The 27,795-nt window shown below is 35.3% G+C and overlaps 2 protein-coding genes across 6 annotated transcripts in view; one reads left to right on the top strand and one right to left on the bottom strand.

Annotated features, from left to right (window-relative positions):
* Positions 1 to 9,116, bottom strand: part of Aplip1 (JNK-interacting protein Aplip1) — a 29,270-nt gene extending 20,154 nt beyond the window's left edge. For 3 of the 5 annotated variants that reach the window (XM_076429947.1, XM_076429949.1, XM_076429950.1), the window contains exons 1-2: positions 8,652 to 9,115; positions 2,999 to 3,211 (exon numbers count right to left, since the gene is read on the bottom strand). In XM_076429947.1, coding sequence (XP_076286062.1) covers positions 2,999 to 3,211; positions 8,652 to 8,734 — 296 coding nt within the window. In that variant the 5' untranslated portion in view covers positions 8,735 to 9,115. Of the gene's footprint in view, positions 1 to 2,986; positions 3,212 to 8,651 lie in introns of all 5 variants that reach the window. The other 2 variants (XM_076429945.1, XM_076429948.1) reach the window with 1 other exon arrangement.
* A 6,750-nt stretch (positions 9,117 to 15,866) lies between these two features.
* Positions 15,867 to 27,150, top strand: LOC143211924 (tryptophan 5-hydroxylase 1-like). The gene is made up of 12 exons (XM_076430061.1): positions 15,867 to 16,851; positions 17,913 to 18,017; positions 18,752 to 18,965; positions 19,730 to 19,833; positions 19,914 to 19,981; positions 20,067 to 20,117; positions 23,362 to 23,460; positions 23,539 to 23,585; positions 23,680 to 23,815; positions 24,607 to 24,733; positions 24,870 to 25,099; positions 25,893 to 27,150. The coding sequence occupies exons 1-12, from the start codon at positions 16,753 to 16,755 to the stop codon at positions 26,239 to 26,241; spliced, it is 1,629 nt and encodes a 542-aa protein (XP_076286176.1). The 5' UTR covers positions 15,867 to 16,752; the 3' UTR covers positions 26,242 to 27,150.
* Positions 27,151 to 27,795: the final 645 nt, after the last annotated feature.

Below are 27,795 nucleotides of genomic sequence, written 5' to 3'. Positions count from 1 at the left end.
AGATTTGAAGTAGGCATCCTCTTCAAAAAATTTGGCACCGATACGAATTTCAAAAAATGCCGAGTGAACAACGATATTGTTTATAATGCATAAAAAGAGCATGTAAGATGCACTGAGCGAATCCAGAGAGGTGCGCATTGGAAATTGTGACGGTATGAATTGCTACTAATGGGGAAGAACCTGAATGCATTCTTCCCGGAACAAATGCAGTTACTTCGTACAGTTATACACTGTGCTAAATGGCGCGGGGTTCTCAGTAGTGTGTGTCAACGTTTTAGGGACAGACCTAAATCAAAGCTTCACAAAGCTTCTGTCGAGCCACCAGGCAGTGGTATAAGTAGGCAAGGAACACTCTTGAGATGTTCAAGCCAGGTTTTGCTAATTTAAAGGCAACAGACTATTTGTTCTTTATACAATATATAGTTGATCACTTGTGCTTATTTGTCGACTGATATAGGCCACGTAACTTTATTAGAATTATTAAGATTAAAGAGAAATTTTGTGTTTATGGTTCTCTATTGTTCTTGTTTGTACTTTATGTTCCGATTACGAGTATAGAGTATTCTATTTGCAGAAATATTGGCTACAAAGCAGACTACTATACAAAAATGCTTTATTGAAACTGAAACTTCTCGCTGATCGTTGATATTATCTCACTGCGACAAGAGAAATCCTTTCTTATTCGACATTTACGGTACAGAATACTTGAATAGGTCACCGGTAACGTGTCAGTGTGATAACTTCGCGAACGTAGTTGTTTTATTAACGAAATGTTACCATCACCCTTTAAAAGGACATTCATAATGTCTTTTTAATATTTTTAACAGTTAACAGACTTTTAACCTTTCCTTTTTGGCAATTCGCAAATCGATCATCATAAGATCATTACATTTCTTATTAATGTTTCTGATTAGTTTATCATTATTTCAATTTGTTAAGAAAAATTCTTGGGTTATTCAGAATTTTTGTACTAAATATTAACTGTCTACACAAATAATTATCATTAATCTATGAACATAAGGTCAACATCAAAATAATTAAAACATACAGCCATTAGATATGTACAATAACGATTCCAGTAAACAATACTGTAAACGAAGATTTACTAATGTTTATAAATAAGTAAATATTATCAAAGCTTCCTAAAGAAAGGTGAAAGTATGTACATTATAATTGTCTACATAAAAAGCTTCAAGAAAATTACTACAAAATTGTATATTTACTTCTGACCATAAATAAAAATGATTAGAATTCTAAATAATTTGACGTTCACTATTTGGAAAAAATCTTGCCTATCTCTGTAAACAAATTAGAGACTTGAAATTCAATTTTGAATACTGTGTATGTTGACATAAAGGTGTGTTAAATATTATTGAACATGTTATGTAATCTATTCCCAACACATACATTTACTAAAGTACGTCATTCTCTTTTTCTACTGATGAATGATATCGTGAATAGAAAACTGAAATGTAAACTTGCTTTCACCACGATGCATTTCTAAAGTTTAAAGTGTAAAAATTGATATCCTTGCATTGAAGAAACAAACATCATAATGGAATAAATCTGAACGCGACGCTGGGGAGTGATAGAAAAATAAGTTATTAGGTTGTCCCAAAAGTTTCTTTCGGAATGTGTTCCTTTAATGTTGCTAAATAAATACAAACAATGCGATGATTTTTCTGTTCATTTTTAGTACTTCCTAACATGAATTTGATCCCATATTTAACCTAATATTTATTTAGCAATATTAAAGGAACAGACATATTCAGAATTAATTCCTTCTTGCATGCAGAAGTTACAAAAAGGATTGTCCAAATACGCGTGAAAGAGTAACAAATATAAAAACGGACGAAAATTCATTTTAATTGGACAGGGTATTAAATGCTATACAGGGTGTCCGAAACAGAATTAGCGCATTCTACTGATAAAAAGTAATATTGACTACAGAATTCATTAAAATTTTACAACTGTAATATAAAGACACAAATGTTTCTCAACACATAAGAACGTTAATGATAATTTTCATATCTTTTTGTAGAACGATCTATAATTTACAAACAATAATTTAAATTAACACTAACTGTACCGAGCAGACTAAATTTATTTAGATTTTTCTGAATTTTTATAGCGATACGTGTTTGAATAAAGAAATTTAGTTAATAATTTCTAATGGAAGCATCTTCGTTATTTCAATAATCATAAAATAAAAAATGTCGCAGTTATTTGACCGGTCGTGGTACGCTTAGTGTTAACACTAGGTTTACGGAGCTCTGGAAATAACTGTTCCACATTATTTTATGAACAAAGAAATAAATTTGGTAAATAATTCCTCACGGAAGCATCTTTAATTAAGAATACTAGAACCCGCCATTTTGACGGGTCCCGTAAACCTAGTGTTAACGCTAAACCTACCACCACCGGTCAAAATGACCGATTCCAGATCTTTTATTCTACACTTATTGAAATAATAACAATTATTTGATAAGAAATTATTGTATAAATGTCTTTAATAGAGCATGTATTACAATAGGAGCCGCACAAAGTATAAATCAAATCAGTCTTGTCATTTTTATAAGGGAGCATGTTCCAGTTACTTTTCAGGCTCGGTAGGTTTAGTGTTAATAATATAAACTTTTGATAATTGATAGGAAGCTTAACCTTTCGGTGAACTCGTTCAATTTGTGCATCTAATTTTCTGTAAATCACCTCAATGAATTCTCGAAGCTTCTTTTATATAATGCTATTGTTGCAATACTGCACAACAGTGCTCCTAGTGAAACAAGAATTCATTGAAGAATTCTAAGATGAGTTCTTAGAAAAACTGCCAACGAGAAATGGCTACTTTCGACCCGAGCACCGGAGGGTTCAGCAGACGAACCACCCTGTATACTTGATCGATTGACTTCGTTACCTTCGGACATCTAAATCTAACATAGCCAAACTAAAATTCACAGGCAAGAAGAAGAAATGCTGGCACACTTACGATGTTACCAACCTAAAGTCGCTGTCAGCGACGATGGAGCAATTGTGATCGAGATCCTCGCTGTCGTCGCCAGAAGTGTGGCCACTTTGGTTGTCATGCCGATGTATCACCACAACGTCTTCATCCTCGGAATCGGCTGCGGCTCCGTCGCAAGCTCTGGCGACCTCAGGGTCGCTGTACTGCGACGAAGTCGGAGAGTCATCTATCATCACATCGTGGACCAGTCTATTTTTAACAACAATTCACGGTGGTTAGTTCGGACAGCTCGTAAACCTCGGCTGGGGGTAGTTGGACTTCTTTAAACCCTTTTCCGTCTTCCGTGTCAATTTGACAAATTATTTACCGATTCGGAACGAGTACAGTAATGTCTCGATATCTAACACTTTACCACATGGTGCACTGAGAAAAGAAAGTAGTTACTTCAATAACACGCGTGTTATTGTAATTTTTTTACATCGATGAATATCAATGTATTCTTTTCAATAGTATGAAATTCAGAAGCAAATGATGAAGCGTGATGTATTTGAATTGTCTATCATGAAATGATTGAAAATATTATTCGATTCAATACCGTACATTATTATTCGTAATATCTCTTTTTTCCTTCAATCAGCTATGTTGTTAAAAAAATTTGAGAAATGTATTGACTTAGACTGGAATTGGTTGGAGGCCGTATCTTATTTTTTTGAAAACATTGATGGTCAAGCTATTCGCTTATATGATTGGCGGTAATGAGTTTTGCTATTGAAATTCAATAGTATTAAATATTCAAATAAGTTCATATGATATTGGCACTATTCAATAGTACATTCTTCTGTAAAGTTTGCACTTTGTATCGTCCAATGTTTTATTCGTTATTGTTAATTTAAGTATTGAATTATTGGCTAGAACAACTTGGAATGATACACCAAGCGCAAATTTGACAGGAAAACAGGATTTGATGGCAGGACAATAGAAGCTAATAGGCCTTCTCTGTGTGTACTGCTATTCTAATGTTAATCCTTAGCACTCGAATGGTGACTCTGTGGCGCCATATTGTTTACATTATTAATCGTGTCGGTATCTAATCAATTACTAAACATTCAGAGGTATTGTCTGAGGTATTACACCAATTTTGTATCCATAAAATTTGAAAAATCATAGGGAACGGAAATATTCTAGGTAATTATTAAAAAAAGAAACAACTTTCCATTTGATTTTTATTTCTTGCAATCGATGTAGACAATTTTTATTTTGCATAAAGTTCCGCAGTCTAATGATAAGTTATACTTTCTTAAGCAGAAGGATGATTTGAACTGTTATTACGATTTCTTAATTTTTGCTCCTGAAGACTGCTCGTGAATCTAAGTGTAGTATTCACTATGTTACCTTGGCATATATTGTAGAACAGTTTGCGTCTAATAATTGGTATTAATTGTTAATTTTGATCCTGATCGAAACACGATTCTGACAACGTCTTCGTCTACCTGTTGGTCGACAGTATTGGAGGGTGTCTCGCTCGTGTCGAAGTGTTTCTTGAGAGTCCTAAACGTGTCAGCTTGCTGAGCTTTGATCCACTTGCCGTTTAAATGGATAATACTTTAAACAGAAGATGTACCGCGGCACAATGCATTCAAACAATTCGTCTGCATCGCGCATGAATCGATTTCTGACACGTTACCTAACAACAGTTTTTGCATTGGTTTCTAAACATTTCTGATTCACACAAGCGAGGATTTACTGAATTCTTTAGCAACACCAATGTCAATCGTGAACCAACAAGCAACCCCTTCACAAGAAAATTTTCAAGTTTCTTTTCGATGCAGGACCGTCATTTAATTAATTCATTACTAGACTGCGGATCTTTAGGCAAAATAAAAATTGTCTACACCAATTGCAAGAAATAAGAGTCAAATAGAAAGTTCTTTCTTCAATAATTTTAATAGACTGTGAGAATAATATATTGACATACTACTTTAAATTTTGCCCACTCAATTTTGCTATAAATGCTTAAAATCCGCAGTCTACTCATCATTTTTCTCCTTAAGAAAGTGTATAACTCATCATTAGACTGCGGATGTTTATGCAAAATAAAAATGTTCTGCATTGATTGCGGGAAGCAGGAATAAAATAAAAATGGATTTCATCCCTTAATGACGATGTTCTGACATTTTTCTAATCCTTTACTGTTTTATATTTCACCCAACCAATTTCGTCAGAAATGCATGAAGATCCGCAGTCTACTCATAATTATTTTCCTGCTTAAGAAAGTGTATAACTCATCATTAGACTGCGGATGTTTATGCAAAATAAAAATGTTCTGCATTGATTGCGGGAAGCAGGAATAAAATAAAAATGGATTTCATCCCTTAATGACGATGTTCTGACATTTTTCTAATCCTTTACTGTTTTATATTTCACCCAACCAATTTCGTCAGAAATGCATGAAGATCCGCAGTCTACTCATAATTATTTTCCTGCTTAAGAAAGTGTATAACTCATCATTAGACTGCGGATGTTTATGCAAAATAAAAATGTTCTGCATTGATTGCGGGAAGCAGGAATAAAATAAAAATGGATTTCATCCCTTAATGACGATGTTCTGAAATTTGTCTAATCCTTTACTGTTTCATATTTCACCCAACCAATTTCATCAGAAATGCATGAAGATCCGCAGTCTACTCATAATTATTTTCCTGCTTAAGAAAGTGTATAACTCATCATTAGACTGCGGATGTTTATGCAAAATAAAAATGTTCTGCATTGATTGTGGGAGGCAGGAATAACATAAAAATGGATTTCATCCGTTAATGACGATGTTCTGACATTTTTCTAATCCTTCACTGTTTTATATTTCACCCAACCAATTTCGTCAGAAATGCATGAAGATCCGCAGTCTACTCATAATTATTTTCCTGCTTAAGAAAGTGTATAACTCATCATTAGACTGCGGATGTTTATGCAAAATAAAAATGTTCTGCATTGATTGTGGGAGGCAGGAATAAAATAAAAATGGATTTCATCCGTTAATGACGATGTTCTGAAATTTTTCTAATCCTTTACTGTTTTATATTTCACCCAACCAATTTCTTCAGAAATGCATGAAGATCCGCAGTCTACTCATAATTATTTTCCTGCTTAAGAAAGTGTAAGGTATCATGAAATCCACGACAATGGAATTTTCTTATTTCCAAGGTGCTTCATTAAAGATAATTCGACGGCGTCGGAGAAATGAGGACGTCCGATTAGATAATTACCGATAAAAGCAGAGCGCGAACGCGCTCCATTAATAGCGCAAACTGGATTCGTCTATGTAGAAGAGACAAATAGTCAAGAGTGGCGAACTGGTAATGGGAGTGGGTTTAATTTTGGGTATCGATTGGACTCGTATCGATCCCTTTTCATTCTTTTTTGATGACGGGTTGTACACGCCCAAAATAAAAAAAAACGTAACCAATGCAGTACGCTCCAGTGCATCTTTCAATGCAGTCATTTTTTGATCAGACTGCATTTCGGAGCGAGAACGCCAAAAACTTGTAAATGGACCTTCGTAACTATGCTATACTGCAAATTTACTAACAGCATTCAAGGATACTGTTTCTGCCACATGTTCGTGAAATGTTTTACATTTTCTGTGTCATACATAGACTGCGGATGTTTATGCAAAATAAAAATATTCTGCATTGATTGTGGGAAGCAGGAATAAATGATTTCATCGCTTAATGACATTGTTACATTAAAAACAACATTACGATGTTCTTAAATTTTTCTAGTCCTTTACTGTTTTATATTTCACCCAACCAATTTCTTCATAAATGCATGAAGACCCGCAGTCATACAAAATAGAAAATATAAATACTCTTACTAACGTTCTGTGGGTAAAAATAATATAGTTGGATTATAGTTTGATTATTGCAGAAGAAGCTTTAACAGTTTATTTTTACGTGCACCTGCTGTCTATGTGGATCTCTGATCGCGACCTACAGATAAAAATACTAGAAACGTATATTTCTTCCGGAATGGCAGGAAACCCACGAGTCATTTTCACTCGACTTAGAAACGAAAAATGTTTTATTTTTTAATATCCTAGAACCTTCACAAATTGTCTCGCAGGAACATTTGGTAAAGTGATGTAACAAGTTGAGAATGAGAAAATGTATCACAGAGATGCCTATGGCTTTAGATGGTATCTATGCATATTAAGTCACGTCTATACGTATAGCACTATCACTATGGTCGTAGAAGATCACTAGGATGTTTTGTCTAGAGTCTGCGAGGCTTGCTGATTGAATATAAGTCTATTTCCTTGGTGTGGTCGGTTAGTCTTGAATTTTATCGGCCACATAAATATAGAGGACCCTTTCGAATGTACCATGCCGCGTTTACTATTGATCTAAGAATTTTTTATTGCTGCGTTTCCATTTTTCTAATGTCGATTTCCAGTGCTATGTCCTGTTAGTTTGTTTTCTAGTGTTGAATGTCTGCCAGAGAGTACGTGCTAGATACGTAACATAAAATGCTTTCGGTTTGCGTATATTCCAGAAATAAATTGTTGGGAACAATTTTCCAATGAACCCCTACATAAAAATATTCTACCGAGACTGCATCTTTCCGCATTAAATTTCTTTCGCACACGAAGAACAGCATCGACCGCGCCTCCGCGGTGCATCTTCCCGATGCAACCATAGCTAACCCCCCTAATCTCCTCTCGAAAATGCAACACACCGAGTGCAAGCGGTGAGATACGTGCGAAAACTGCATTACGATCGGTCCACATAGAATGCAAACACTCAAATAATTGAATATCTGCTCGAATAATTCAACGTCGAAGGATCCTGAACGGTTTTGAACATATGACTTCACGCTGCAAGCACTGTGGTTCGATTAAAGAGTTGACGGTAATCAATTTAAACCATCTTCTACTCTGTTCTCAATAATCTAGGACAAATTTTTATTCGCAATGACTCTCGTGTTATCGGCACGAATCATCAAACACGTTCATTCACACCGAGCAAATCGGTCTCCTTTGGATCATTCGATTCGTCTCTGTGCCAAATTTGAAACTGCCAAGAGAATTGTTAAATATTTAATCTGTAACCTCGTCAATTCAACCAATCCACCCCGGAGACGTTTACGACGGACACGTCAGGGTACGCACAATAAAACCATCACAAGCCTCCCTTCAATCTTAGCACGTTCGCAACCACCGTCGCAGATACGTGACGTCCATAATCTTTCATTAAAGATGTTCAAGCGAATTCACTTTGTTGTTTAAAGCACACAGCATAGTATTTAGAGAATCCACGACTCTCTAAATGGTTTCAGTGGTTCCTAAGGTACTAGATGGAGTTTTGGATGGGATTTAAGAAAGCATTTCAGCAGGTCAGGCAAGGAACTAAAGAAACGTGTCAATAGGATAAAAGGGTGAACCAACATCAATTTGAACGAACTCTCCGTAAAAGGAGTTCCTCTGAATCCGAAAAGCGATCTTCCGAGATCGTAGACTGACAGGAACGTAGAGAGTCCGACTGCCTGCTAAAATGTTCAGCTGATAGGTAGCAGGTTGTCGTTGGTGGCGATCTTGGATCCCCGAAGTTCTACTAAATTTGGAACTGGGACGGTCTAGAACGGTGCTTGTCCGTGCTAGGTTTGCCCGTATCAGGAAAAAGGTCTGTACTCTACTCACGTGTAATTGGAGAGAGGCGCTTTCAGGTGTTGGGGCAGCCTCTCGAAGTAGTGGCAGAACTCCTCGAACTCGGTGTCGGCCATTCCGAATCAGATCGAGTTCGTATCGGGAAGAAAAGGGCCGCGGTGTCGAACGGTCGGTCCTGAAGACGGCCGTGACGGCCTCGAGGAGAGCTGCTCGTCGACCCCCAGGAAACCTACGGTGAAAGATGTCGCTGACGTTCGGGGACGACCTAACCCAGACGAGCGCTTCGGCACCGCGACGCCCTATTGATTCCTGCGTGGTGAAACAGGGCGCACACCCCCGCGTGCGCTCCGCGATCTTTTCGTACGTGCGAAACGCCGCCAGCGGAATCGAACGGTGGAAACCAGCCGAGCCGGCCAAACCGAGGCCGAAACCCGAAACGAGCGCTCCAGCCGACTGCAGTCTCTCGTCCCACGATTTAATATTTCAACCGCGACCCGGAGCCGGAGCTGCATCCGCACCTGCAACACACTGCCCGACCGAAATACAGACCCTCCGACTTGTCGGAAAGAGACAGAACCGAGATGGCTCTGCAGGGGATGATTAACCCTGCGGACGACCAGACTCTTCAGACAGATGCTAGGAGATGCTAGGAGATGCTTGCCAATACACTGGCGCTCCAGTCTCTTCGAACAATGTTCCTACGAATGTTGAAACGTTCGACACTCGATCTGTCGGATTAGTCGAAATTACTTGTTTCTGAGCCTCTTCTTTATAATTATTGAATATATATAATTTTTTTGTGCGAAACTTTCGAACAAGCTTCTTCATTATTGCAGCCAATTCATTATGATAAGATCATGAGATGGCTGAATGAATACAATCTTATTATTATTACAAAGTATATATGTATATACTTTAAAGTATATATCATACTTTAATATATACTTTTTAATATCAGTAATATTAACTAGTGTTAACATTGCATAATTTATTTAACATGTTATTATATAAACTGAAGAGTTCAAACTTATCACAGTGATTACTTCTTGAATTCTTTTAGAGCGTACAAATTTTTCTGACGTTCGGTTTAAGCAACTACTATGGGAAAAATTAATTTTTGAAGATAAACTGAGAAAATTATGCACATAGTATACATAAAAAATTAAGGAAACGCAAGTATATCCAGAAAATCTGATAAAATATAAGCATTATTCATGAAAGAGGACAAAGACTTTTCGGCGATCACTTGTAGATGTTTCTTAAATGTATTTTTATTACAGTAGACTTCTCTCTCTGATCATTTAAATATTATAAACTAATTCCGTAGACTGCGGATTTTGTGCGTTTATGATGAAATACAAAACTATGAAGACACAATATAAATTTAAAAAATACTGATGGATTATTTTCGATTGATTAGAATTATTGAAAGACGGAATACATTTGTATTTAACTTCTGTTCCGTACAATGAATTTCGAAAATGTTTACTTTGCATAAAGATCCGCAGTCTACTTATTAGCATAACAGTAAATATCAGAACACACGCGTTCTAGCTACACGTGTTTTGTGTATAGTAATATCTCCCAAGAGATGTCATGGTCGTTTTATGGTAAACGTAATAACAGCAAATGGAAACGTTCGAGTTTATTGAATGGATCAGACAGATACAATTGAAATATTTTTAGAAGCATTTGTACAGAGACACGAAGCTTGCAGACTATCAATAACTGATACACAATATAATAAATTTCTATATTCTACACATACTGTAGGATACGTTAACAACATAATAACAGCTTATCATTCATTGCGAAAATGTATTTCACGACATAAGGAACTTGTTAACGAGAATAGACTGTTTAACCAGAGAGAGAGTGGATGTAGTCGACGGAGGGAGAGTAATTAATGTCGGTTAATCGAGTTATGGAAGTTGGCTGCATCAAAAGTTTCGGGCGACACCGTTTGAGACACAGTCCAATAATACGTCTTACATTTCTTCTGAATAAATTCTGAATTAGGTCAGTAAACTTAAATTAACGCGTAAACACGCCAGTAGCGTTTTTCCATAATTTTCAAATTCCACTTTCTGACAACATTCACCAATTTCATCTTAAGAAACGTAGCATTCGTGTTATGTAAACTATAAAGGGGCGGGTGCAGATAGAATTTTAATTCCACTCTAGTTTTGAAAAATGTCAGAGGCAAAACATTATTTTGTTCGGAGGGACAAATAGGATTAAAATTTTTCTCAAGGTCATATTTTTCGAGATTTCGAAGGTCATCGGAGTTTTTTACGAGAATTTCTATCAGAGTTCTTTTATTATTTCCATTAATTGCCTAGTGTTTGTGAATTCTTTGTACTCAAGGTGACGCGATAGTTCCGTTAAAAAACTCCGGTGATCTTCGAAATCTCAAGAAATATGACCATGATAAAAATTTTTATCCTATCACAGTTTTTGTCCGTTCGAACAAAATAGTGCAAGATACTCTAGTTAAGTGGGACACCCTGTATATCCATCTAACTGAGGATGACGAATTAACGAACAAATCGCATTGTTGCAAACTCTAACACAACATTGTATAATAGTATTGATTTTTTCTTCCAACAATTCCAACAATTCCAACAAATCCAACAATTTTTGTGCATGTCCCTTCTTAGTTAATTTACGTTAATTCTATTTTTTGTATTGTAAATATTTGTGTAAAAGGACTGCGGTCCGTTTATAATAAATATAATAATAATAATAATTCGTTTTTCGAGTTCGCTATCGTCTTTGAGAAACTCTTTTCATTTTCTTCTTAATCAATCGAATAATTCTTTCGTTTCGTCGTACTATCACATCCCCATATTGGTATAAACTGTATTCTATTCTATTTCGGTATTTTAAGATGAAATAAAAATTTCTTTAAGCAATGAACTTTAATCGATCAAATATATATATTTTCCATTTTGTTTCATGTTCTTTTGCCATCTTTCTGGTAGCTTAATCAAGTTATTGGCTATTTTCATAAAGCTACGACAGCTACATATTGAATAACAAAATTAGGTTTCATTTCATCTTAAAATACCGAAATTAATTTCTTGCCAACCCAATATTTACGTTGAGTATATTCAAATTTTCGATATTCCAATTTTACTTGTCTTTTGTTGCGCCTTTTAAAGTGTTCGTAATTGAAAAGTTCATTCGGTGTGTACCCACATTTTTCCCGCGATTCTCTGCGATCCCTATGGCATTCAACTCCTTTGTTTCAATCAAACCGTATCATTCGTGCTGAGAGCGAACACCAAGAGGATCTTACTGTCAGCAAACAGCGAATACCCATCGTCTTGTTCTTACTTAGAGTTCCTTCACTATTTTTGCTAATCGATGAAATCGTTTGAAGTAGACGATCTGTATCGGTGAAATCGAGAACCAAGTATAAATCATCGAAATTCTTTTAACCCTACTCTCAATAACTTATAAATTAAGTTAAACTTAAATACAATTACAAACTTCTTTAATGCTATCGTTGATAAATTGCAAAATTATTGTAGATTTGTATATTCTTGACTATAAAATGGAACATTATTGAATATCAAAGAAAATTTTGGTTATTCACATAAGGATTAAAAAGACATTTAACGAAATGCTGATTTATGCTGTCTGATATTCGAAGGAAATGTATTGAAATGTTTCAATTTAAATATGTTTTGTTATATTTGTTCTACATGCATAAATCGATTTATCATTCCAATTATTTGGCATACATTAATGAAATTAAATCTGCGTTATAATCGTGCAAATGAGCCCCCAATTATAGCAAAAGAGACCTGGCAAAGTAATTGCATTACTTTAAAATAGAAAAAGAATTCAAGAACAGAAATATTATTAATTAATTTTGTACATTATTACGTACTTTGATACCAAAAATGTATAAATGTATGGTTATTCAATTTTTGAGATTTTACATTTTTCTGTGTTAATCAATTTATGATAAATAATATATACGGAATAAAGTTACTTCTTCACACGAGATGTACAATAACTGTCGAACTTGTAACGAATCATTAACTATAAACGCTTTTATTGTATCTTCCCTTGACTTTCGATAAAGTACAATACAGCAAATTAGAAACGTCCAGTTCCCAGTTCAAAGGAACAACCCGACGAAGCAGATATCAAGGTTTTGTGGATGATCTTACTGAATGTGAGGCAATTGGTCTGGAAATACGGGTCGGGAAGCTTTCTATCGTAGTACCACGTTAAATTAATATTATACTTTAACAGTATTACTGTTGAATGAAGAAACAACTTATAACAAAAAAAAGAATTCGCTTTAACGAGTAACTTCTACGTTCGTAAGACTAAACACTGGCCTTTAAACAAACAGTGAGTCTCTCATTGGTCCACTTTATGTATTTTACGGTGTCTGATATTCCCAAAATGTGAAATCAAAGTGATGTACCTGCTCCTTTACTTACAACACAAGTATTTCCAGCATGTTTTGCTAATAAAATTCCTATATAAGATACTATACATGATTAAAACAAGGTAAAAATTTAATTTCTTAATATATTTAGTAGGTTGAAAAGAAAATGTAACACAGCATCTTTAAATTCTTTTAATGTTTATACTGTTTTAAATTAAAACCCGCAGTCTATTTATTATTGTTCCATATCGTAACTGGTTGTCTTCGCAACACATTGAATACGTACACTTCATTGACGGGACTGTGATTGTGACGTGTCACGTGTCTGTGGACGTGGCTGTGATTGTGACATGACGTGACTGTGATTGTGACATTACTGTGATTGTGACGTGACTGTGATTGTTACGTGACTGTGATTGTGACGTTTCACGTGTCTGTGGACGTGACGATGATTGTTGTGTTTACAACTTTGTGTTTAAAACCTTGAACTTAGTTCAGTAATATTGGATATAAAAATTTATTATACATAAATAGACTGCGGATCTTTATGCAATTATGGCTTAGCAAAATATTCATAGCTAGCATATAAAGTATGACAGACTTTAAATCAATCACGGAAAGTAAGATTCTTTTTTATTCCGCTTCCTTAACATTCGTCTACAAAAATTGAAAATTGCATAAACATCCGCAGTCTAATAATAAATAACAAAAATTTATTTTACAGGGAAACAAGGCCAATAAGTATCGGACCTTTCTCCATCAGCCTGTATTCCGGCTGACCGAATCCAGTCATTCGTTAATTTATATGAGATGTAATTGCAACAAGCACTCCCATAAGGAAACGTGTGCGTTCACTGTCAAAAACGATTTCGTGAGTGGCGGACGCGATAAACGAAGTATCCTCTACGCAGATCGAACGATACTCTCAATTCTCCTAATGCCACGGGAACGCCTGGTATAATTTAGCGAGGGTAGAACCACTGGATGGTAGCTGATAGTGGTAAGTGATGGACACTGGTAATGTGCTGCATCTGCTTTGCCAAGGAGCGGAGAGAACCGTTCTCGACGGTTCGAGCTTTTATGAACCGTTCCCTTTGTTCTAGGAAAATAAATACAAGCCGGCCACGATTGTCTCTCATTGAAAAAAATTCAATTCTTCGGGGAAGAACCGCACTTCCGGTCGACACCAGCTTCGTCGACTTCAGACATGTTTTACGCCCACGCTACCGTTGTTTCATTTTATTATACAACATACAGTTTACTTGTAAAACACGCTAACTAACATCGTATATACATGACAATCATTATTTTGCGCTTTTTAAGGAATATAAAATTAATTTTACACCTGTACCACATAACACAATATTCTGAAATATTTCTTTTCATACCTTATTGGAGAATACGTTGCATTTATGCAAAATAAAAACTGTCTATGTTGATTTTAAGGAACAGAAGTTACACGAAGATATATGTATATATTTTCTCTACAATTTTCTATTTCACCCGTTCGTTTTGGTAGCGGACATGTTAAATAATGGTACTTTAAGTACATACGAATATACGAAAAGGCATTACGTAATAATAGAATGTTTCTTTGCAATAATAGCAGGTATATTAGATTATCCTTATAAAGTAATTCTAATTAATTCTTGGACATATTTGTGAATGCAATAATTGATCGAGAGATGTTTTTAAATTTTGTATAAATGAAAACGTGACATGCAAAATATGATTGAAGATATACTACCCATGGTTTGTGGTAAACGGTAATTTTATTATTGGTTCACGATAAATATACACAATAAATAGAGCATACAGTACATGATAATGTTGATGAAGTTATAATATGACCCAATATGTGCTTCATCAAATTCGATAATTTAAGGAATACTATCATATATATAGAATAACAGTGTTAACAATAATTGATAATAATTAGACGCTACACAAGAAGTTAGAGATGGACCAAATAACTGCTGTTTTTTCAAGAACTTAAGGGAACATTACACTTTCTCGGTCGAAAATTTTAATAACTTTAATGGGACTGATAAAGTAATGAAAAAACATTTGTTGAGTGCGTAATTTTTTTTGACATATATCTTAAGTCTTCAAATACAAGACAATATTTTTATATAATTTTGTAAATGATTTTTTATAGGGTTTTTCTGCAGCCTCGTGGAAGTCATTTTAGAAATTTCGATCTGCTGGCGTGCACAATTCCGGCTCACTGGTACGTTTGAAAAAAAATTATCCTTAGAAAAAGTATGACTATGGCCCCAGTATAGACCACGATTTTTTTGTTCGAGCAAAAATTCACAAAATGGTGGACCTCCAAAGCTGGTGATTTCAAAAATAGCATTCTCTTCGTAATAAGAAACGTTAAAAATTAAGGAAAAAATTAACCAATCTTATTTATTCTAGTCTATACCGGGGATATTGTTGTGTGGAAGAACATATTAAAATTTCAGACCGATCGGTTAAATAGTTTTTAAGTTATCTTGCACGACGATTACAAAACGTTGTTCTGAGAAAAACGCGTTTAAAGTTTTAAAGTTTTGACAAACGAACTTTCACATATGTATAAAATCTACTTACGTTCAATCAGCTATGCCTGCTATAACCCTCTATAACTTCGAAAGTATTTCGAATTTTCCTCTGAAATTTTCAGAGAATATTATTGGAATTTGATACTTTCTAAAAAGTCGCATTTTCCGACCCGGGAAAGTGTAATGTCCCCTTAACACTAAACCTACCACTGCCGGTCAAATGACCGGTTTCATATTTTTCATTTCACAATTATTGACACTACGAAGATGGTTACATGAAATTGATTCGATAGATTTTTGTACTGAGGCACATATTGTAATAAAAATTGCACAGAATCTAAATGAATAGTGCCTTGTAATTTTTGTAAAGCTAAGATATTCGCTTTTAGTGCTCGGTAGGTTTAGTGTTAAAACAAAAATCCAAGTTCTTAAAGAAGCCTAAGTTATCTGGTTTAGTTTGAAAAAAAAATTACGGAAAGCTTTCTGAGTAGTCTGAAGATCGACGATGAAACGAGTACGTGCACGTGGAATCGCGGGGAATCGCTGAATCATCAAACGAATCCGTGTCTTCGCCATGGCCGACTAATTTCACTTGTCCCAGAAACCTATACTGACTAGATGGAAGAAAGACACCGTCGACCAGGGCTGTGGTAAAGTGGAAGAGGCTGCAACGAAGGGTGGAAGAAAAAAAGGTTTTCTTCGGGAAGACCTTGCAATCTCTTCTGCCATTCATCGGCTCTTGCGCCACCCACATCCCGCGGGCTCCAGTGACGTCACAACGAATACATTCTGGAACCGGCACAATTACGGTTAAATGGGGTGAGCCAACACTCGGCTTCAACCCCATGAAAAGTTCTATCCGACCAATGGGGAATGGTGGTACTACCTTGCGTCGACCAATCGCGTGGGGATCATCACCGAGGAAGACGCGTACGCGGGGGGGACCGAGGTCTTAAGAAGAGCCGAAGACGCTGGTACCGGGACACTGTTGCTCGTGGACATTCAACAGGGTGATTCATTCAACTCTCGGACTCCAGACTGATTTTATTTTTCCGTCGAGTTATCGCACCTTCCGATCGTTCTAAAGTTCTCCAGAAATCTTCGAGTCTTCGAGGCGGTTCGTAAAATTTCGAAGTTGTGAACAATCGAACACGCTCGTTCGAAGAGAGAATTCATCATGAGTGGATCCGGCAAAGGACTCCTCGGGGTGTGGCTGTACAGAAGAGGCGAACACTGGGCCATCAAGGAAGGCAGTCCCATTCACAAACCGAGCGACGTACGTTGCCTCCGAAGAGGACAGTGTAGAATTCCGGTTTCAGTTATCATTGTTTATTGCGTTTGTCTCTGTGCGATTCATTTGTTCGGCTCGCCCTGGAAGGAATGAGCACCCTACGCGAGAGACGAGACTGTTCGTAAAGTTTAGTATTAGAGGAATATAGCCAAATAGGGAGTAACATTTTGGAAATCATTTTTCCATTCTTGCGGAATTGATCACGAAAAACATGGAAAGTTTTATTTGTGCAATTTCAGAGCTGTTTTATTTAATTCTAACACATGAACAAGTTTTGATATTAAGCTAGCAAAATTCATAAACGGTAATAGAAATAGGAACTTTTATAGTTGAGGTAGTTTTATCAACAATTTTCGATATTGAACTTTCAACATTAAACTAGCAAAAAGGAATAAATATGGAAAAAAATTGGCTATAATTTGTAAAATAATATTAAACTTTTAACATTGAACTAGTAAAAAGAAATAAATAGTTTCAAATATGGAATAGGTACTCAAATATAAAACTAATTGGCTATGATTTGTAATATAATATTAAACTTTCAACATTAAACTAGTAAAAAGAAATAAATAATACCAAATATGGAATAGGTACTCAAATATAAAACTACTAACATTAGGTACAACATCTTCATGGAAAACAAACCAAAAGTGGTTTAATTCTTTTTATTGGCTATGATTTGTAAAATAATATTTAGAAAGTCACAAACCTAGCTCCCTAACTGTTTATCAAAGTAAGCAGTGTTGCATAATTCCGAAATATCAACAGTATTTAATGGTCAATTGTTGTTTCCGATTCAGGTTCTTGTCTCTTCGCTATTGATCTCTTCGAAAAGAAAGAACAAAATTCAAAAAAATGGAATTTAATTTTACATTTATTTACATAAGTAATTTATGTTTGATCAAGCATATCATTTAGAAGAGACATTATACGTAATATCAGTTTGAATGTATTTTTTGTTAAACATTATTTGCATTATATTTCATTTTGATGAATATGTCCCGAAACATGAACGTACTATAAGGTATGTTCTTTCATTCATTCAGATCCCCATGGTCGAACGCAGACCAAATAACGACAGTAGGACTTCGGTTATTTTTTCCTTGAAAAATCAGATTGGTGGATTGGCACGAGCTCTCCAAGTCTTCCAGGTATGATTCCATTATAGTTAACATTGTAGGAAATATTACCGAAAAGTTTGCATCCACCAAAACGAAAAGGAAAGAGTACAGCAAATCAATTCATTCAAACTTTGCAATTGAACTATTTAAACGCTTTGCTAGTGACATTAAAAGTACCAGATATAACTTTCATAGTAGAGTTTTATGTTCAGATACATATCCTTCTGATCATTCAAAAATATAATGCATGCCGTTTATTGTAATCACCTCGGTTCTCAATATTTTGATAACATTAACCGATTAATAGTAATATACGAAGAAACGTATGATCAAATTTTTATTGGCTAGAAATGTGTGGAAATAAACAGTAAATAAATTGTACAACAATCTTAAAAATCTAATGATGAACGATATTCAGTATTCTTTAAATTAAATGTGAAAATAAGTATGATTAAGTTCGAAAAATTCATACAGTTTGTTTCCGATGTTCAAGAAAGAAATCCTGAAAATTGATAATACAATTCAAAAATGTAATTGCAATGTTTCTCCTGAATACTCGTACAAAATAAAAATGGTCGAAATAAAATTCGTATGAAACAGGAGTGTCTGATGAAAATTGATATTCTTAAATTCGTTAACTGTTTTCATTGTTTTAAAGTTCATCTACTCACGTTTGTCACCGATGCATAAAATCCAGAGTACACTGATAACAATGAACGATGTACACTGTAAACAAGAAATGTTTTTGCATGTGTTGCGTGAAGGATCTAGGCGTAAACGTTGTACACATCGAGTCCCGAAAATCTGCGCGTCGTGGCTCGGAATACGAAATCCTTGTCGACGTCGAGTGCGATTCGAAGAGGATGGAGCAATTAACCAGAATGTTAAGTCGCGAAGTAGCCGCTATTAATTTGGCACAGTATGAGCAAATAGGAAATATTCCGCACGCTCCATCACTTTCCGCCGCTCCAAGTTTCGGTAAGTGGTCGATTCAACGTGATCTTTATTAACCCCTTGCCTTACGATTTATTTTACGGTTTCAGTGATTAGAACTGTCCTTGTAGTTCGTAATTTGCTAAGAAAGGAGAAAATTTATATCTATTGTACGCCTACATGTTCTCCAATATACATTATAGTCCAACTATACATTAACAAAACCAAAATAGAATTTCATCTCGGTTTAAAGGAAATTAATAACATACATTTAGACTCTGTTCAGAATCTTCATTATCTTCATTACGAGTCTGACACGATATTGTAGGGAAAGTAGTTCAACAATTCGTTCGTCTAATAAAATGCTGTTCAGAGTCGCCAGATTAAGCCTTATGTCTAGAATGCGGATCTTTATGCACTTATGGTTTGTAAAAATTTTCAAACAATGCTGGAGTATCAAATTGGACAGGATTTAGTATTATTTTTATTTATTTTGGATCTACGAATGCTATTGTCAATGAAAATAAGATTTGATTCGGTCTCACTTACTTAAAACTTGTATACAAAAATTGCAAATTTCATAAACATCCGCAGTCTACTTATGTCCTCACTCTATCTTCCCCTTCCACGACGCTATTAGTGATTTCATTCTCTCGAATACAGTATAGTATATCCTCTTATCAAATACGATAACAAAACTATTGTCACAGATGAAGAAAAAGTTTCCCAAATGCCATGCTCAATAATTTTAAGAAACGCCATGCATAAAATTAATTTGTCCAAAGTACCAATGAATTGATATATTACAGATTTCAGTGAAGTAGACATGCCTTGGTTCCCACGAAAAATATCGGATTTAGATCAAGCTCAAAAGGTGCTCATGTACGGATCTGAGTTAGACGCGGATCACCCTGTACGTTATCCATTTTCATCATAATCAATTGTTTCCACTAAACCGAAATCACCTAAAGTAAATCAAACCTGGTGTTTCAGGGCTTCAAAGATCCGGTGTATCGCAAACGACGTGAACATTTCGCTGATATTGCGAACAATTATAAATAGTACGTGACAAATGTATAATAATCTAAAAAGAAGAATTCTGCGATCGTTTTACCAAACGATTTTGATCTGATTGTTTCGTTTCAGCGGCCAGCCGATTCCTCGTATTCAGTACACGCCGGAGGAAATCAAAACATGGTTTGTATTAGCTTCTATAACACTTACAACATCATATACACTTACACTACCGGCCAAAAGTTTGCGATTATAAGAAGAACTGAATGCCTTTAGAACAACCAAGGAAGAGTAACTTGTCAAAAAACTTACGAGCTGTATGTTTTACATTTTGTATTATTTTTCTTATCCAAGAATGCATATTTTTCTTCAAATTGCTCTTTCATTTAAAAACTACCTTTATTTTTAATAACAGTCTGACATATTCAGGGCATCCTGGCAATTAGTTTTTCGAATGTTTCTAATTTGATATTTTTCCATGCTTCTTGTAAAAGTTGCAAAGATGTCCCTTAATATAAGGGACATAAGAAAATGCTGAAATCTGTTAAGAAATATTATTCAACTAGTTAATATTTGATATTATAACGATGAATCATTTCAAAATTTATCGATATCTTCGTTTTTTACAAAAATCAGCAAGTAATTCCAAACTTTTGGCCGGTAGTGTATATCTTTTTTCTATTTATTTATTTAATGTTGCTTTAAAGGCAGTGGGTACAGTGGCAAAATGAGATACAGTTTAGGCTTGGCTGGTGCTTGCGTCTGTAGGTGGATTTCTTATGTTAGTTCTATCAGAGTTGGGCATTAATCAATTAAGATCGTCACCAAGATTGATTGATACGCGATTTAAGAAGGTAATCATTGAAAAATGAACGATTGATTCAATCGATTGATGAAGTTAATCGTCAATCTTGTAATTTTTATAAAACAACTTGTACCAGTTTGTGCTCCGTACGGTTAGTGGTAAACAATGAGAAACGTGTTTCTCTCTCAAAAGCCACGTAAAAATAAATGAAACGTGCTTAAAAAGCAGCATGAAGATCATTAAAACATACTCAAAAAATCATGTAAGAAGTAATGAGACGCGTTCGAATCCAGTGTGAAAATTAATCAGAAAAGAGAACCAATCTGTTGAACATCATTCGCGATATCCGTCTTATATCAATTAAAAGTTATTGAGAAGTAAGAAACATTTGTTCTACGGTTATTTCACAAAATGATGAACTGCAGAATTATTGTATTTATGAAGCCCTGCGCTCGTTATATTGAAATCATTGCACGTGCCTCGAGGAGAGTAAAGGCAATCTGTAACGAAGAAACGATCATTTCGTTCGATACGCCCCCGTCCGTAACTTTCTAGATACTTCGTCTCTGAATCTCGGCAATACAAGATGGAGAGTTTGTTCTCCTTCTTCCTTCTTCGCGACGTGTGAACAAACTAAGACTGCCTCGTGCTGAATGCGCTCCTTAATTGCCCTGATTCGATTTATCCTCGCGATCTTGAAGCGACTATACTAATCCCATTTCTACCGGGTGCGTACAACGCGAGGGCGGATAAACGATTTATCGCTGAATAATCTACAAAACGCGTTGGCAAACAAGATGATATTACAGATAGTGCACTTGGAAAAACAAATCAACCAGCAAATCAAAAATTAGTATTGTGAAATTATAATTTGTTGCATTGAACTCTTTATTCCTTATACAGTACAGCGACGATAAAAATTAATTTTAACTATTGTTTTTCACAATTCCGACCAAACGCATTTTTTCAACATATTTATTAGACGCCGTTTACTAAACCAATTTTTCTAACCCTACAGAGACATTGAAGTCGTTTGGTCCACTCATAAAAAAGTTATTCTGATTTAAAGTGTGTGTGTGATCAGTTTTCATTCAATGTTCACACAGATACTATGAAGTGATTCTTTTAAAAATGGCTGCGCCAATCGTCGACTTTGTAATAATAAAAAATAAAACATTAAATTTCGAGAAAAAAAATTTTTCCACACAAAATAAACATCATTTCGATTTTTTAAGTGTTAGAATGCATTTTTGATTTCATAATGTTGTAGCTGCACAACTTGCTCTAGTGCAAATCTTGCGTTATACTACGTCCGTGACATCGTAGAAACGCTATTGGGTCGCGAGATTCGGCGAGATATGTCGTCCGCGTGGTAGCAAAGTTAAAAACCCGCCTAAAGTGTTGCAACCCTACCAACAGAGATGTACATACGTAGGTCATGTACTCGCTGGCGCCCCAACGCAGGTATAAACCTTCAGAATTTGCCACCAGATGACCAGCGACATGTACTTAGCTTTCTCGCTAGTTCTCATTCCGCTTTCGTTGGTATATATACTAGTTCCGAACAGCAGTATGTACGCTAGCGTCTAAGGCAAAGTCTGTTTAGCCTAGGTTTTAGCTTTGCTTTGAATTTGGGATAGAGTAGCATATGGTCAGGGTTTTTTAGACTAGGGTTCCCTTAGCTTAATATTGGGAATGAACAGCCGCTATCTACTGGTAGCGCCCTGCACCCAACAAAGTATAGGTAGGGTTCTCTTGTAGGCAGGTTACCAACAAGCCTTACTGATGAGTCCACACCTGTCAGACTTGGGACGAAACGCAGCACAACTTTTTTGCATTTTTCCTATCGGTGGAATAATTTTTTCACGGACGTAATGTAATAGCCAGTGGAATATCATTAAAAATATGTTGTAGAATCAGTAAATCGGCGAACGGAGAATAATGGTCACTCGTTTGCGAACCCTTGAGCGTTGTTGTCGAACACCTTCTATATGCAAATAGTATTTTATTACTTAAATATGATGTATCATCATCTACTTGTTATACAATTATTGTATATTTACGAACAAAGCAATATTAAAGTTATTAAACTTTTTCTGAAGACATCCACCGCATATTGATCCGATAAAAATAATGTTGATAAATAGATTTAATATATTAATCTTTGTCGTGACGTGTAATCCAAATCTATTCAATTACCATTATTTGCGTATAATTTTAAACCATAAAGTTCTATACTCAATTGTACGATGCAAATATAACTGCAGGATAACAGTACTCTTTTCTCCCTGCATCGTGTGCAGCATCGTTAATGTATAATATTTAAAAATTTCATTCTTTATCACACGTAAACATGAATCCACGTAACATAAATAATGGACAATGGAAATAAGGATTGGGAAGCTTCTATCCTATTATATGTATATTGGCATTCACGTTTATGTTTAAGTTTACAAAACACATGTGAATAACAAGTAATTTTACGTGACCAATTCTAAATATGTTAATATTACGTGCTCGTTTACATCAATTTTTCTTTTATATTGATCACTGATCGTAAAAATGTAAGCACTGCTTATTGCGAGCACTATATACTACAATGATTTTTAACTTATTCCTTAGGGGAACTGTCTTCCGCGAATTGCACGATCTGTACCAAAAACATGCGTGCAAGGAATATCTGGAGAATTGGCCAAAGCTGGTTAAATATTGTGGCTACAGGTATAACAACATTTTTGAAATTATCGATCATCACAATTTTATTAATTACGATTTTTAACATTAAATTTCTCACGACAGAGAGGATAACATACCACAACTACAAGATGTAAATACTTTCCTAAAACGTAAGTGAGAAGTTCTGTTAACGAATTAGCGATTACTAACATTACTTACATGAAATTGATTTATTCAAAAATTCCAAATTAACAACGAATAAAGGAACAACTGGATTTCAACTTCGACCTGTGGCTGGCTACCTTTCTCCAAGGGACTTTCTTGCAGGACTTGCTTTCCGCGTGTTTCACTGTACACAATATATTCGTCACTCGTCTGATCCATTTTACACACCCGAACCGTAAGTATACTATTTAATAAAAATATCAAAGAAAGACGTAATTAAAAAATTATAAATAATAAATTAAAATTAACATTTCAGTATTATCGTAACTTACATCATTTATTTTATCAATTCCTATGTTGAGAAAATTCTTAACAAGTTATTATATGTTACATGTTTGTACATGTGTTGAACGTGAAAAAAATCGGAGCCTACACAGTATTTATTATGCATATTATCTATCCGTGATCTTACGGAAATATGACCTTTAGATGACCTACACTCACACTTCTCTGCAAACATTTAGTTTCTACAGTAGGACCTCGACTAACCAGATCCCGATTATAACTAAATATGCGTTTAAATATAACTATATTATGAAGGGAAATAAATTTTCAAAAATAAAAAATTTATTTTGGAATGTAATGAGAACATTTTAATGATTTCTCTCAGTTGTCGATTATCCATCGGGCCTTAATTTATTCGGGCTGTCTTCCGCGATCACGCCGGTTAATCGAGGTCCTACTGTATATGTATAAATAACAAAATTATTATGGCTGACACACCATATTGTGATAAGAAATCGCTGAAAACCTAAGTTTGTTTTACAAAATAATGTAAAATGGTTTCTTTTAACGCTCCGTAGATCTAAAATGTCATTTCATAATTTTCATTTATTTTCTGATCTCTATTTATTGATTACACTGAACACTGTATATATGAATTGTTTCGTCGTAGATTCGATTTCAATTCATTACAAACACCATTGTCATCGATTGCTTCAACGAATTTTCTCCTCTCATTTACAGAGATTGTTGCCACGAATTGTTGGGACACATGCCACTCCTAGCGAATCCAAGTTTCGCTCAATTTTCCCAGGAACTTGGACTCGCTTCTCTTGGTACTACAGAGGACGACATCAATAAATTGGCAACGGTGAGTGCATCGTGCTCGAGGCAGTTTCTCCGTTTCATTAAAACTTCACGAAAATTTATTTCGCACCGAGACGAGGGCAACGTGCCTCTTTCTGCATTCTATACATTGTCCGCTTCTTTCTATTGTTTCTGCGCAGCTGTACTTCTTCACGGTGGAGTTCGGACTATGCAAACAGGATGGCGTACTTCGTGTGTACGGGGCTGGCTTGCTATCTTCCGTTGCGGAATTGAAGCACGCGGTTTCCGCACCCGAGAAAACGTTCCGTTTTGACCCGGAAGTCACCTGCAAGAGCGAGTGCATCATTACAGCTTTCCAAAACGAATATTATTACACGGACAGCTTCGAAGAGGCGAAAGAGAAAATGCGGTATATATTCTTTTAAATATACAGGGTGTTCGACTACAGGTGGGAGACAATTTAAGGGGTGTTTCTCCAGGACAGGATTAAGATGAAAATAAAGATTATAAAAATTTGCGATTTCAGCTTCATTTTTTAGTTATTAGTTATGTAGTTAAGTACGTTGCGTACGTCGTAGACAGAGAAAGGGGTCATGCCCTTTCATTTTCCAATCGGTTCACAGAAATAATTTACTCGTGATCACCATAAAATGGTTATATCCATTATGTCCATAAACGTTGAATGTTGTATTCACAAAATTAATTAAGATTTTTTGTCTACTGGTGGAAGAAAATTTAAGAGATGATTCTCCATGACAGTTTAAGACGAAAATAAAGATTAGAAATTCCTCATTTGCGTCTTGTATTGTCATGGAGAACCACCTCTTAACCTTATGCACTCGGAGCATTTTAAGTCGAAAATTATACATTTCTTCCGGCCTAGAATATTTCCATTCCCTATGATTTTTTTTAAATTTTACGGATATGAAATTGGTGTAATACCTCATAAATATTTAGTAATTGATTAGATTGATTAGTTTTTAATAAATGGTACTGCATGGTATGCAGCGTAATTTGCATTATTCGGAAGCATAAAGCTGCGACGGCCATATGCTGCCGAATAATGCTAATTACGCCTAAATCCCTTCTTTGCATCATCGAGAAATAAGAAGGCACATCCCGCACTCTTGCAATCCTGGAAACGATTCTTTAAGTCAACGCCTGTAAATAAAACGCTAGAATCATATAATTGTTTGTTTCAGAACGTTCGCAAATCAAATAAAACGTTCGTTCGGATTACGGTACAATCCTTATACGCAATCTGTGGAGGTTCTCACTGACGCTCAAAAGATCACCGCTGTGGTCAGCGAACTTAGGGGTGATCTTTGTATCGTTTCAAACGCCCTGAAGAAAATACATGAGCAGGACAGCACGGTGGACGTTGAGGGGATAACCAACCTTTTAACTCATGGTATCGAGATACCTCAAGACTCATCATCGTCTGATAGCGACTTGGATAAAAGCCCTAACGTCGAAACACCACAAAAGACCGTGGGGGATCAAAATATGGAGTACACTTCCGCTAGCAACGCAGTTACCGCACGAGATTAAAAGATTTCCTTCTACAAGCGATTGACATGTTATGCGTACTATGTACCATTACCTAGTTTTAGAAACGTTGTATCTGTAAATGTTATTGTATATCCGCATGTAAAAGTCGTTACAGGAAAGATAGACTAAATACCTTACTGAGTCTAGTGTTCGATCATAGCTCAAAAAAGTTCATGCTTGTAGCGAATCTAAATAGAGTATCATTAAGATACTAAAATACTTAAAAAAGAAATAAATACAGAATGGATATGAATGCATTATGTGGAAGTCATTTTGTTTTCACGAGTATACATTATTGTTTGGAACAACATTATAATAGTGTAAATAGTATTAAATGTGCAGTTACAAAAATATGTATCTGAATCAAACGTTTATTTATTTATTGATAATTATTATAAAGACTCACCTTTTATCACTTTTTTTTTGACAGAATTATTAGATTACGTAGGATTACACTTTGAAATTACTTTTGAAACACCTATTCCTTAATCTTTTCCATAAATCAAAAGCTGTATATAAACATAATTATATAATATAGCAATGTTAGCAATATACAATATTTAATTGAATTTTTCTATCTGGATCTCTTCTATCTATAAAAATTCTTCTATCTGGAAAAGAAATATAAACGAACTGTTATATAACAAAGAAAATATATTATATTTTTGTTACATATGTATTTTACCGTACAGATATTGCATGCAATGCATTTTGCCACAGACTTATGAACAGTACAGTATCCCCCGTACCATTTCGGTGTCGCGGCATAAATTACCGATAGCAGTAGAAATCTGACGATGTGCCGAGTCTCACTGACAGAGTCAACTTTATTATTAGAAAAGTTTAGAATATAAGTTATGTACATGTACAGAACAATCATTTTATGTATGAATGTAGAATGAATAAATAAAGAGAATATAGTAAAAAACTTAATTGCGCATATATTAATTGAATCACCTATCTTTTCCCGAACTTCTGACTTGTCGTCGAGTTGTACGACTGAATTTTAGAAAATTTTTCGAGCGTCTGGCTTGACGTTGAGTTGCACTACTGAATTTCGTGCCACCACCTTCGAAATCATATTCTCCTAAAACAAAACTCAATTTTCGGGGTTTTCGAAAATTTTCGACCGTCTGGCTTGTCGTTTAGTTGTACCTATTTAGGTATACAGACCAGAGATTACCATAGCCAGAGATTATATATGTGGTTGTGAGGAAAAACGCCGCATGTCACAATTTCAAATATTTGAGTTTAAAAGAAAAAAAATGAAAGGGCATTTACCCCTTCTACTCGATAATTCCATAGGGCGGATATTAGAAATGCCCTTGTGGATTTTAACGAGTAGGTAGGTTCACAATGTCGTCCAACGATTAATTTGTAAAACATTTTCACCTCGCTGGGGCCCCAAATGAGAACCAAGGTATAGTATGCATGTATTTGTCACTTGATACGTGACTGTCGCGCGCCTCTATGACGTACGCAACGTACACTTTTGTTGGTTGCGTTGTGGCATTTTAGGCGGATTTTTAATTATTAATAACTAACTAACGAAGT

The sequence above is a fragment of the Lasioglossum baleicum genome, chromosome 9 (assembly GCF_051020765.1).
Source record: "Lasioglossum baleicum chromosome 9, iyLasBale1, whole genome shotgun sequence".
NCBI lineage: Eukaryota > Metazoa > Arthropoda > Insecta > Hymenoptera > Halictidae > Lasioglossum > Lasioglossum baleicum.
The sequence above is the reverse complement of the archived record's forward strand: the minus strand, read 5'-3'. Positions and strand labels throughout refer to the sequence as shown.

Bases quoted from the DNA above. Each gene is read 5' to 3' on its own strand.
- LOC143211924 (XM_076430061.1), top strand. From the start codon at position 16,753: ATGAGTGGATCCGGCAAAGGACTCCTCGGGGTGTGGCTGTACAGAAGA. The intron at 18,966-19,729 runs GTAAGTGGTCGA...GATATATTACAG, and splicing joins TTCCGCCGCTCCAAGTTTCG to ATTTCAGTGAAGTAGACATG. The intron at 19,834-19,913 runs GTACGTTATCCA...CTGGTGTTTCAG, and splicing joins AGTTAGACGCGGATCACCCT to GGCTTCAAAGATCCGGTGTA.